The following is an 11,568-nucleotide window of genomic DNA, read 5'->3' on the forward strand; positions in this document are numbered from 1 at the left end:
TATAGACTTTTGTAGTAGGATCTGAGGGTTTTTTGAATTTCCTCTGATTTTGTAGTTATGTCTCCCTTTTCATTTCTGAGTTTGTTAATTTGGACACACTCCCTGTGTCCTCTCGTTATCCTGCCCAAGGGTTTATCTATCTTGTTGATTTTTCAAAGAACCACCTTTTGGTTCTTTTGATTCTTTCTATGGTCCTCTTTGATTCTACTTGGTTGATTTCAGTTCTGAGTTTGATTATTTCTTGCCTTCTACTCTTCCTGGGTGTATTACCTTCCTTTTTGTTTTAGAACTTTTAGGTGTGCTGTCAAGCTCCTGATTTATGCTCTCTCCTGTTTCTTTCTGCAGGCACTCAGAGCTATGTGTTTTCCTCTTAGCACAGCTTTCATTGTGTCCCATGAGTTTGGGTATGTTGTAACTTCATTTTCATTAAATTCTAAAAAGTCTTTAATTTCTTTCCTTATTTCTTCCTTGACCCAGTTGTCATTGAGTAAAGCATTGTTTAACTTCCACGTATATGTGGGCATTCTTTCCTTATTGTCATTAAAGACAAGCTTTAGCCCGTGGTGGACTGATATGATGCATGGAATTATTTCTACCTTTCTGATCTGTTGAGGCCTTTTTTATGACCAATTATGGTCAATTTTGGAGAAAGTGCAATGAGGTGGTGAGTACGTTTTGCTTTAGGATAAAATTTTCTGTAATTATCTGTTTAGTCCATTTGATTCATGACTTCTCTTAGTTTGTCTATGTCTCTGTTTAATTTCTGTTTCCATGATCTGTCCATTGATGAGAGTGGGCTATAGAAATCTCCTACTCTTATTGTGTGAGGTGCAATGTATGCTTTGAGATTTAGTAAGGTTTCTTTTATTTAGGCTGATTCCCTTTTATTTGGAGCATAGATATTTATGATTTAGAGTTCATCTTGGTGAATTATTGCTTTGATGAATATGAGGTCTCCTTCCTTATCATTTTAGATCACTTTTGGCTGAAAGTCGATTTTATTTGATATTAGAAAGACTACTCCAGTTTGCTTCTTCAGACCATTTGCTTGGAAAGTTGTTTTCCAGCTTTTCACTCTGAGGTAATGTCTGTCTTTTTCTCTGAGCAGTGTTCCCTGTAGTGCAAAATGCTGGGTCCTCATTCAATATTCAGTTTGTTAATCTGTGTCTTTTTAGTGGGGAATAGAGTTGCTTGATATTTAGAGTTATTTAGGAATAGTGATGGTTGCTTTCTGTTATTTTCGTAATTTGAGGTTAGTTTGTGTTTGTGTGCTTCTCTTCTCTGTTTTGGTGCGAAAAGTTTAATTTCTTTCCTTATCTATGGTTTTACTTGCCACCATGTGTTGGACTTTGCCATTTATTATCCTTTGTAGGACTGGATACGGAGAACAATATTGTGTATATTTGGTTTTGTCATGGAATATCTTGGTTTCTCTATCTATGTTAATTGACAGTTTTTCAGGACACAGTAACATGGGCTGGCATTTGTTTCTTTTAGGATATGTGTGACATCTGTCAAGGCTGTTCTAGCTTTCATAGACTCTGATGAGAAGTCTGGTGTAATTCTGATAGGTTTGCCTTTATATGTTATTTGACCTTTTCCCTTACTGCTTTTAATATTTTTGTTTGTTTTTTGCATTTGGTTTTTTTTCTCTATTATGTGAGGGGAGGATTTTATTTTCTGGTCCAATCTATTTAGAGTTCTTTAGGCTTCTTATCTGTTCATGGGCATCTCTTTCTTTAGGTTAGGGAGTTTTCTACTATGATTTTGTTGAAGATATTACTGTCCCTAGATGCTGGCAGTCTTCACTCTCTTCTATACCTGTGATCCTTAGGTTTGAGCTTCTTATTGTTTCCTGGATTTCCTGTATGTTTTGGGCTAGGAGCTTTTTCTGTTTTACATTTTCTTTGACAGTTGTGTGTATGTTTTCTATGGAATCTTCTGCTCCTGAGATTCTGTCCTCTATCTCTTGTATCCTGTATGTGATTCATGCATCTATGACTGCTGGTCTCTACCCTTGGTTTTCATTCTCAGGGTTGTCTCCCTTCCTGCTTTCTTTATTGTTTCTATTTCGATTTTTACTCCTGGATGGTTATGTTTAATTCCTTCTCCTGTTTTGTTGTTTTTCCAGTAGTTCTTTAAGGTATTTTTGTATTTCCTCTTTAAGGGATTCTAGTCGTTTACTTCTGTTGTCCTGTATTTTATTAAAGGATTTATTTATGACCTTCTTATCATCCTAAATTGTCTTGATAAAATGTGATTTTAAATCTAGATCTTCATTTTCTGGTGTGTTTGAATATCCAGTGTTTGCTTTGGTGGGAGAATTGGTCTCTGATGAGCCAAAGTATTCTTCATTTCTGTTGCTTGCTTTCCTGTGCTCTCCTCTCACCATCAGGTTCTCTGTGTAGTTAGCTTGCCTAATTCTTTCTGACAGGGGCTTGACCATCCTGTAGTCTCATTTGTCAGGACTGCTGTAGACTTGTTTTCCTGTTTTCTTTTAGCCAGTTACGGGAACAGAGTATTCTGCTCTCAGTCGAGTAGTTTCTCCTGTCCACTGGCTTTCAGTCATCCCTGTGGTTAGGAACAAGCATTACCTTCACCTCTTTCTCCTAGATTCTTCTGTGGGAGTGTTGTACAGATGGCCCAAGGGGTTTTCCTGTTGAGTCAGGAATCTGGGCAGAGAATAGTCTCCTCTGGTTTCCCAGGAGTGTCTGCTCCTCTGAAATTCTAGTTCCCCCACCCTCAGGATTTGGATGAAAGAGCTGTTTGAACAGTTCAGTTCAGATCCAGGCACAGTCTGTAACATGGTGGTCCTGCAGCTTTACTCCTCCTATATTCTGGTGTCCAGGTGTCCAGAGGCACTATGAAGGATCCTCTTGGGCCAGAGATGTGGGCAACGTTGGGCAAAAGTTTCAGTCTCTCCTGCCCTGTAGTCTCAGTATAGCCTACAGTCCTGGGTGATCAGCTCTCTCTCCCACAGCATCTAGGAGCAGGGAGTTCTGGGTTAGGATCAACAAGGTTCAGGTGCAAACTGGAAACTGGACTGCCTGGTCCCAATGAAAATACGGTCTTTTTGTGTCCTGAGTCCATCAGGCAGGACAGTTGGAGCACAAATGTTGGTTTCTCCTCTCGTCTCAGGCCTGAAGTCTCTCCTAGGGCATTTTCAACTCTCCATGAGGGCAGCAACCATAACTGTCCTGGCCCTAATACTACTAGGTCCCTATGCACAGGAGGCCCAGATGGAGCTTGGTGGTTTTTTTCTTGAGTCAGGAATGTGAGCAGAGTTCTCAGGGGTTTATGTTCCTCTGATGGTCTAAGTCTTCCCCACCCCACAGGAGATTTGGGTGTAGGATGAGGTTTGGACCAGTTCAGGTCAAAGTGCAGTTTGGACTGCAGGGCTCCTGCAGCATGACTGCTCCTATATTCATGTGTCCAAAGACACTCTGCACTTTCCTCTTTGGCTAGGAATGTGGGCACAATTGGGCAGAAGTGGCAGTCTCTGCTTCACTGAGGTGTCATATTGCCCACAATTCTGGGTGATCAGCTCTCTGTCCAAAAGTGTTTCCAAATGATTTTCAAATGTTCATTCCCTATCCTACAGGTCTCCAATCTTTCCAATTCTCCTCCAAAGTGTTTCTTTGGAGGCCCTCCTGGTCAAGGGGAGGTACAACAGGACCCATCAGACAAAGATGGCTGTAAAACTTCTTCTCTTAAAGGTAATCTCAGTGATTTCTCATATTCCACAAATGGAATAAGTCCTGCCCCCTCTCCACGGGAGACTTAAATACCTTCCACAGCTTCTAAAGCAGGGCAGAGAGCTATGTCCACTCATAACGACAGTCAAAGATGTCCCCCATCTCCAAGGAAGTTCTTTATGCAATCTGCTTCGGGTAAAGAGAGTTTGAAACCTGATCCTGCTAACAAAGGGGATTTCACTACTTCCCTATTAAACAAAGAGGATCTTTAAAATCCTCCACTATTTAAAAAATGGGCTTAAATCAGCTCTTATGTTCCAAGGGCGACAAAATGCAGTCACAATTCCCCAAGTGAACCTCATAATAAACATACCAGCCCAAGCAGAGACAAAGCATTCTGCATGTACACCATTAGATCAAGGATCATTGCCAGTTTCAGAAGGGACTTTTGAGAGTTCCACACCCACGCAAGATGTGGTAAAAATTTTTGAGTCCACCCAAGTGACTCGACTGCCCTTGGCATATAAAAAATGTGACCTAGCACCCTCACCATCTCCCCCAGAACTTCCAATGTCCCTATACAACAGAGAATTATTCAAATACTGTTTACCACCCAAAACAAGCCTACTGACTTTTCATCAGGCACAAAAGAGCCAAGTTTATCACAACACACAGTCAATGAGCCATGCAAACTCCATATTAATACAATGTGCAGAGGAGATAAATCATCTCCTACCTACGCAAGGTACTTTAGGTCATTCTTTCCAAAAAGGAGAGGCTCCAAAATTTTCCAGATATACATCAGAGATGCTAGAATTTCCCAAAACTGAGCAGGATTCTCTGAGTAGTACTCTATCTCATAAAGAGTCTGTGGAATGAGAAATATCTACTAAAGGAGTTCTACCCACAGCCACATCTAGAGAAACGTCTTGTGGATGTGACACATGTACAAAAGATGTTCTAGGACATATTCCTTCTGTAGAGAAGGTTATGGATCCAAGCATATGTGAACGTGGAGTAGGGGAACATGATATGCAAACACCAGTGTCTGTACCATCCTCGACATCTGAGGAAAGTGATTCCTTGGATTCCATTTGTGTAAAAGAATGCATACGACCTCCGCAAACTTCACAGGAGGCTATGGGAACTTCCTTATTGCCTCAAGATCAGCCATCTTCCCCAAATACAGAAGATGGTACACTCTTCCAAGTATGCACAAAGGGTTTCCAGTCCTACTTTATACCCACAATCAGTCCCAGGCTCTGATTTTACCTAATACCTCAAAGGCTCTGGATTTTAGCTAAACTTCTGAACGGGCCTTCAAACCTGTTTTGCCTATCAAGGAGGCTAGGGAACCTGACACTTCTATATGAAAGTCTGTTTCTTCTTCTCCAGCAGAAGAAATTTTTCTTGGAACTTCCTCAATTACACAACAATATCTAGAAACATCCTTATCTGTTCATGAGGCTCTCAGCCACCTCACATATATCCATGATGCTCTAGGAGAGGTCACATCTTCAGAGGTAGCTCTAATACCTAAACCCCATTCTGACATCAGTCAGGATTTCTAAACATATACATGGTACATTAAGACCTTCCTCACCTGAGAAGGATATCTTAGGATCTACTACATCTGAACAGCATGCTTTACAACTACCTCATGTACCCAAGTAGATTTCTTTCACATGTCCTCTCTGGAGAGAAATAGTCGACATTCTCCCTCTACAAAAATGTGCCACAGGCATCCAGTTTCTAGAAACAAAGGGTTAAGATTTGTTCCTTCTGATGGAATCTTGAGAAATGTCTCCTCTAAGGAAGACAGTTTCAACCTTCCCCCTTCTGCCAAAAGGGATCTTGTGACTTCTTTTACAAAAGAGACACCAAAAGCTACAACTACTCCTTAGGTGAGTCCCACACCTTCTCTATCTGTCCAAAGGGCCTTGGAATATTCAAAAAATGATGAAGGAAATGTGTAAAGTTACCAATGCTTTCAAGGGAATGCTGGACATCCCATGTCGTCCAAAGATGCTCAAAGTGATTTTTCATTGTGCAAATTAGACTTACAAAATGCAAAACTATTTTTTTTTATATATTTCCAAAGGTCTGAGGGAAAGTCCACATCGAAAAAAAAATCATTTGGACCTTATGCAATCATTAGGCCAAGTATATCAGAAAAAGTCCATGTCTTCTAAAACATCTAAAAATCAATCTGGCTCTAGCACTCTTCCTGGGAAACATGTACCATAAGCCATACAATCCCCAGGTCAATTGAATCTAAAAAGGGGTACCTAGAAACTTTACCATCTGCCCAAATTTCTTTAGGATTTTAAGCAACTTCTCCAAGAGCTCGGTGCACCTAGAAAACAAAAGAACTAAAGTCATCTTCCCAGATAATTTTCCCAAGAACCACATATTTCTTCTTTTATGTTATACCAAGAAAGAGGGCCAGGTTCCTTCTCCCCATCTCTGATGTCTTCATCCTATTTGTTCTCCCTCCCAAACGGATCTTTACTCTGAATAGGAGGCCAATTAGTAAACCATAGATATAAGGAAGGAATATCTGAGAGGCAGTGGCTGTCAAGACAACACTTATGACATCACAGAAGAAGCTACGCCTCTCCAGGATACAAGAGATTTTTCAGAGAGGGCCTAATGATGATGTCACTGAGAACTGCCATGGCCTACCTGCTGAACAGATCTCCTTACAATGACAAGATTCAGGGATGCCGTGTCCAGGAGTGTCTCCTGTGATACAGTAGAAACCTTTTTATCCTACATCTCTCTAAAGCTACAGACTTCTCTCTGCTTCATTAGTGATTACATGCTCTGAATGAACAAAGTTAGTCAGGGGCTGGGCATGGGTAGAAAAAATCTAGGAACATGGAGAGAAGGAGATCCTTTTGGAGATTAATTTTATTCCCAGGTACAATCCTCTGACATAAAGTTCAATTCCCTAAGTGTCCTCGTTTTCCAAGTTCCAGTATTTTCCCTACAGACCTTTAATTGAGTGAATATTGTACTACATTTCCTGATTGTACATTCATTGATAGGGGACATTACATATGATCCTGCATGTGTACTAAAAATTTTCATTTTTCCAATTCCATTTTATGCAATAAATTTGGATACAAAAGGGGACCAGCTATAGAGTGAATATAATAGTGTAAATATTGTGTATGTCCTTCAAATGATGAACTCCCAAATCCTTATTTTATCCATAAATAACCAGACATTAGTTAAGCAAAGGACAACATGGACTATATAATGCGGTTTTGTAGTTCTATTAGATATCAGTTCTCTAATATCAACCTTTCTGTGTTCCCAGGGAAAGACTTGTGGTTTTTGGATGTTTTACCATGAATCTTTACCAGGATAAACATCAGTTTCTGGGTGATGGTCAGCTAGAAGAATGGCTTGAGGTCCAGTGAAACCTCAACTTCCATAGGTTATAAGAACAGGAAGGAGTCTATTTGGCCTTGTCATTTGTGGATCCTATATTCTTGACCTAGTTACACAGAATCCAAGTAAATATTCCATCAAAATTCTTAGTAGTAGGAGCTACCAAAGCGCATATATATATATATATATATATATATATATATATATATATATATATATATCAAGCACCAAAACTAGATAGGATTGTTGAAGCTAAGAAGCTCATGCTGCCTGGAACTGGACATAGATCTTTCATGAGAGCCACAGCCAGAGCATGTCAAATACAGAAGTGAATGCTAGTGGCAAACCAGGGAACTGAAAATGAACCTCATGTTTGTAGATGTTTAGAAAAGATTACAAGAGCTGAATGGACTTTCAACCCCCATACGAACAACAATTCAAATAAGCAGAGCTTTCTGGTACTAAACCAATATTCAAAGACTGTGTATGAACAGGCCTATGGCTCCAAATGCATAGGTAGAAGAAGATGGCCTTGTTGGGCCCCAATGGAAGGAGAAACCCTTGCTCCTCCTTAGGTTTGCCTCCCAGTTCACGGGAATGTCAAAGGGCAGTAAGAGGGGTTATGGAAGAAGGTTAGTGGGACTGTTTAGGGATCTCATGGACAGGAACCAGGGAAATAATATTTGAAATGTAAATATAAAAATATCCAATTAGAAAAAGCAATAAACATTGCTAAAAATATGAGAGAAAAAAAGAAAAGTTAACTGCCTGCTAATCACACCTATTGACTCAGAAATCTAAAGGTGTAATTGTCAGGGAATATTGTCTGAATAATACTAGTGGAAAGACTGAGATGATGAAGACTCAACTAGAAACACTTCTCTCTCCCAGATATCAGTGACAGACCCAAACTGCACTACAGGAATCCAAAAAAGGAGTGTACTCTGAGCTGAGGACACCATACTTGTCTTTCCCTTCTTCCTTAGGACCTTTCTCTTCTCAGAAAAATTATAAAACCCATGAGCTCTCAGGAAACAACTGGGCCTTTTCAAATACCTGGCTTTTGGAATAAAGAAATTACTGATTTAAACTCTCTGAATTCAAGGAACCATAGCAAGCAGGGTTGTCCAGATGCTTCTGGGAGGCTCTCAGTTCCTGATTCCCATGTGTAGAGAGCTCAGATAAAGGCTAACATTTCAGTAAACCCACTCAACCCTAATCAGGACTCACTCAGTTTTCCAATGGACCAAGTATTTCTTCCTTTTTTATACAAATACAGAAGACCAACTTCTTTCTCCCCATCACTGTTCTTTTTACCCTCTTTCTTCTCACTCCCAAATGGCTATTTACTCTGTATTAGAGGCCAATTAGTAAACCATAGAGTTACTGAAAGAATATCTGAGAGGCAGTTGCTGTCAGGACAAAACTTGTGACATCACAGATGAGGCTAGGGCTCTCCAGGTTACAAGAGATTTTTCAGGCATGGGCTAATGATGATGTAACTGAGAGCTACCATGGCCTAACTTCTGAGCACCTTTCCTTACATTGACCAGATTCGAGAGTGCCTTTTCCAGGAGTGTCTCCTGTGATACAGTGGAAAAATTTATGTACTCCATTTCTCTAAATCTAGATACTTCTCTCTGCTTCACTTGTGGTTACATGTTCTGAATGGAGAAATTTAGACAGGGGCTTGGCATGGGTAGTAAAGATTTAGGAACATGGAGTGTAGTAGATTCCTCTAGAGAATATTTTTATTCTCTATGTCACAGGTTTTTTCCTGTGACATACAGTTCAATTTTCTAGGTTTTCTCTGTTTCCCAAACTCTAGTATTTTCCATACAGACCTTTAATTTAATGAATATTGTATTTCCATTTCTTATTGTAAATTCCTTGAAAAGAGACTGTAGGCAGCTGAGACGTGCCCAGCCTCAAAGTTGGCAGTTGTTTCTGCATTCCACCCTCCCAATGGTGAGCTCTCCTCTCACTAAACTATTCCTTATTTGGCTATATGCCTGCCTGGCCTGCTGGCTTCTGCATAGTGACAGCATATCTGCATGACCCACGTGGCTTATTAGGATTGGGCAGTGCTAGCTATTTAAGTGTGGTGTGTGGGTTCCCTGGGGTCAGAAGATTGTATCAAAGTTCCTAAGTAAAACTGCTTGAAGAAGATCTTCACTATTTGTGTCTTCCTTGCTGGTCAAGGTTGGACATGGCAAGTGGTGGCCCATACGGGACCTCCTGATATCAGAACTTCATGCAGTCAGGGCAGCGCTGGAAAGTTCCCAAGGTAAGATGGTACCAAAACGACCCTGGGATATAAGTGGCTATAAATATTCAGTGTAGTTACCAAGAAAGTTCTCGGTAGCAGCGAACCGAAATTAGGAAGACGCTTGGTGAATTTATCCATAGCAGGGTAGAAAGATTTTGTCATGAGGACCACACAGTCTCATCCAATTTTTCTGGCTCTTCAAGAGCTGTTTGAGCATAAGAAACTAAAAATAAAAAGGAGCATTAGTAGAGAGATTTTTGCGTGAATGGGATGTCATCGCCCCCTGGTTCGCAGTCTCTGGTAATCTTACTATGGAAGTTGGGAAAAATTAGGGAAAGACCTTGTTTTTGCATGGGAACAGGGGACGCAAAGACCTGGGGTCCATCCAGTGTGGCCCTTAGTGCGTAGTTGTCTTGAGGATCAAAAATGTTGTCAGGCAACTATGGAGAAGGGGCAAGCTGCCCAAGAAATGCATGAAAATGAGAGGATAGAAAAGCAGGGAAGCGTAAAGGAGACAGACTCAGAAAAGACAGATACAGAGGAATAAAACAGACGAAACAGATTCAGAAGAAGAGTTACAAGAGTTGATAGATCAAATGCGGAAACAGTCTCTAAGGAATAGACAGAACAAGAAAAGGAAAAAGCCTAAAATGGTGGAGGAACTTACTGTGTGGTTCCCCTCAGGTGCTCCTCCCTGCAATGTTGTAGAGGGAGGAAGTAGAGTTTCTCCTGCAGGGAGCCCTCCTGTGGTGAACAACAGTACTGTGCATGTGCAGGCTTTGCACCTGGCATCAGTTGGCCAGTAATATGCTAATGAGGGAGCAGCACCATGCTAATGAGGTATTCATGCTCTGCCAATCCCGGAAGTACAATTAGCAAAGTCTCAGCTGCTGTCTATATAAGGCGAGCATTCTTGCTGCTTGAGGTCTCCCTGTCCCTGTTCAAGAGAGCTGTACAGTAAAGGCTTGTTCGCAAAAGAATCCTGTTGCCACACGTCGTTCTTGTTGGTGAGAAATTGGGCGCGTGACAAATGGGTAGTAAATTCTGCCCAGAAGAGTGGAAGCCAATCCACACAGAACTGCATCTGGTCTATCCTGTTTATGTGGATGATAATCAACAAAGGTATCATGAGCCTTTAGACTTTAAGGTGATCAAGTCCCTGTAAAATCAATCAGGACATATCGCTTTATGACCTCATTTACCATAACTCAGGTTGAGGCCTTACACAGATTTTGCATGACTCCTAGTGATTGGAGTAAACTTCCTCAGGCCTGTCTTAGTCTGGGACAGTATTTGGACTGGAGAGCTTTTCTTATTGAGTTTGCCAATGAACAGGCTGCCGCTAACTTGGTAGCGAGGGGGGGGGAGGCTGCCTGGGATAGAGATATGCTGCTAGGTCAGGGACACTCTGCCAATGCTCAGACAGGGTATCCAGGACAGGTTTACCAGCAGATTAATGAGGTTTCAACAAATGCATGGAAATCCTTACCTAGTAAGGGAGAAGTGAGTAGAAACCTCATCAAGATCCTTCAAGGACCTATGGAGCCATTCTCTGACTTTGAAGCCCAATTAGTGGTAGCAGCAGGTAGAGACTTTGGCGACCCCATTATGATTATGCCCTTAATTAAAAACTTGGCCTATGAGCTTTGCACAAAGGAATGTCGAGCCGCTATCACTCCTTACAAGAATAAGGGACTTGAAGCTTGGATCAAGGTCTGTAGAGATATAGGGGGATCTTTGAATAATGCTGGACATGCAGCTGCTGTTATGCAGATGATGCAGAGAAAAGGAGGAAGCTCAGGAATGTGTGTTAAGTGTGATCAACAGGGGCACCTCAAAAGGCAATGTCCAGAAAGCAGAAGTCTTTCAGTACAAGAAGTGGCCAACGACCAAGGCAAAAAGGTTGTGCCCCAAGTGCAAAAAGGGGAACCATTGCACTCATGAGTGCCACTCGGTAAAAGACATCAATGGGCAGCCTCTTAGCTCGGGTTTTGGTGGAGCAGGTCCAAAAAATGGACAGCCACGTCCACGACCCTAAGGCCCACAAATATATGTGCCAGTCGAGAATTAGGATGTAGAACAGAGTCACGATAGATGGCCATCCCTTCGCCATCTGAGGGGCCAAGGAGAGCCACTAAAGGCTCTGCAGGACTGGACATCTGGTCCACGGCCAGACTCGTACTAACTCCTTGGATGGGTGTACAG

The 11,568-nt window shown here is 41.4% G+C and overlaps 1 protein-coding gene across 1 annotated transcript; it reads left to right on the plus strand.

The window, feature by feature from the left end:
- The first annotated feature begins 10,551 nt into the window (after positions 1 to 10,551).
- On the plus strand, positions 10,552 to 11,307 carry LOC147998049 (igE-binding protein-like). Its single transcript, XM_087601426.1, has one exon. It carries the CDS (start codon positions 10,552 to 10,554, stop codon positions 11,305 to 11,307), a length of 756 nt encoding a protein of 251 aa, XP_087457552.1.
- The last annotated feature ends 261 nt before the right edge of the window (positions 11,308 to 11,568 follow it).

Source organism: Rattus norvegicus, chromosome Y (genome assembly GCF_021556685.1).
Source record: "Rattus norvegicus strain SHRSP/BbbUtx chromosome Y, alternate assembly SHRSP_T2T, whole genome shotgun sequence".
NCBI classification, from domain to species: Eukaryota; Metazoa; Chordata; class Mammalia; order Rodentia; family Muridae; genus Rattus; species Rattus norvegicus.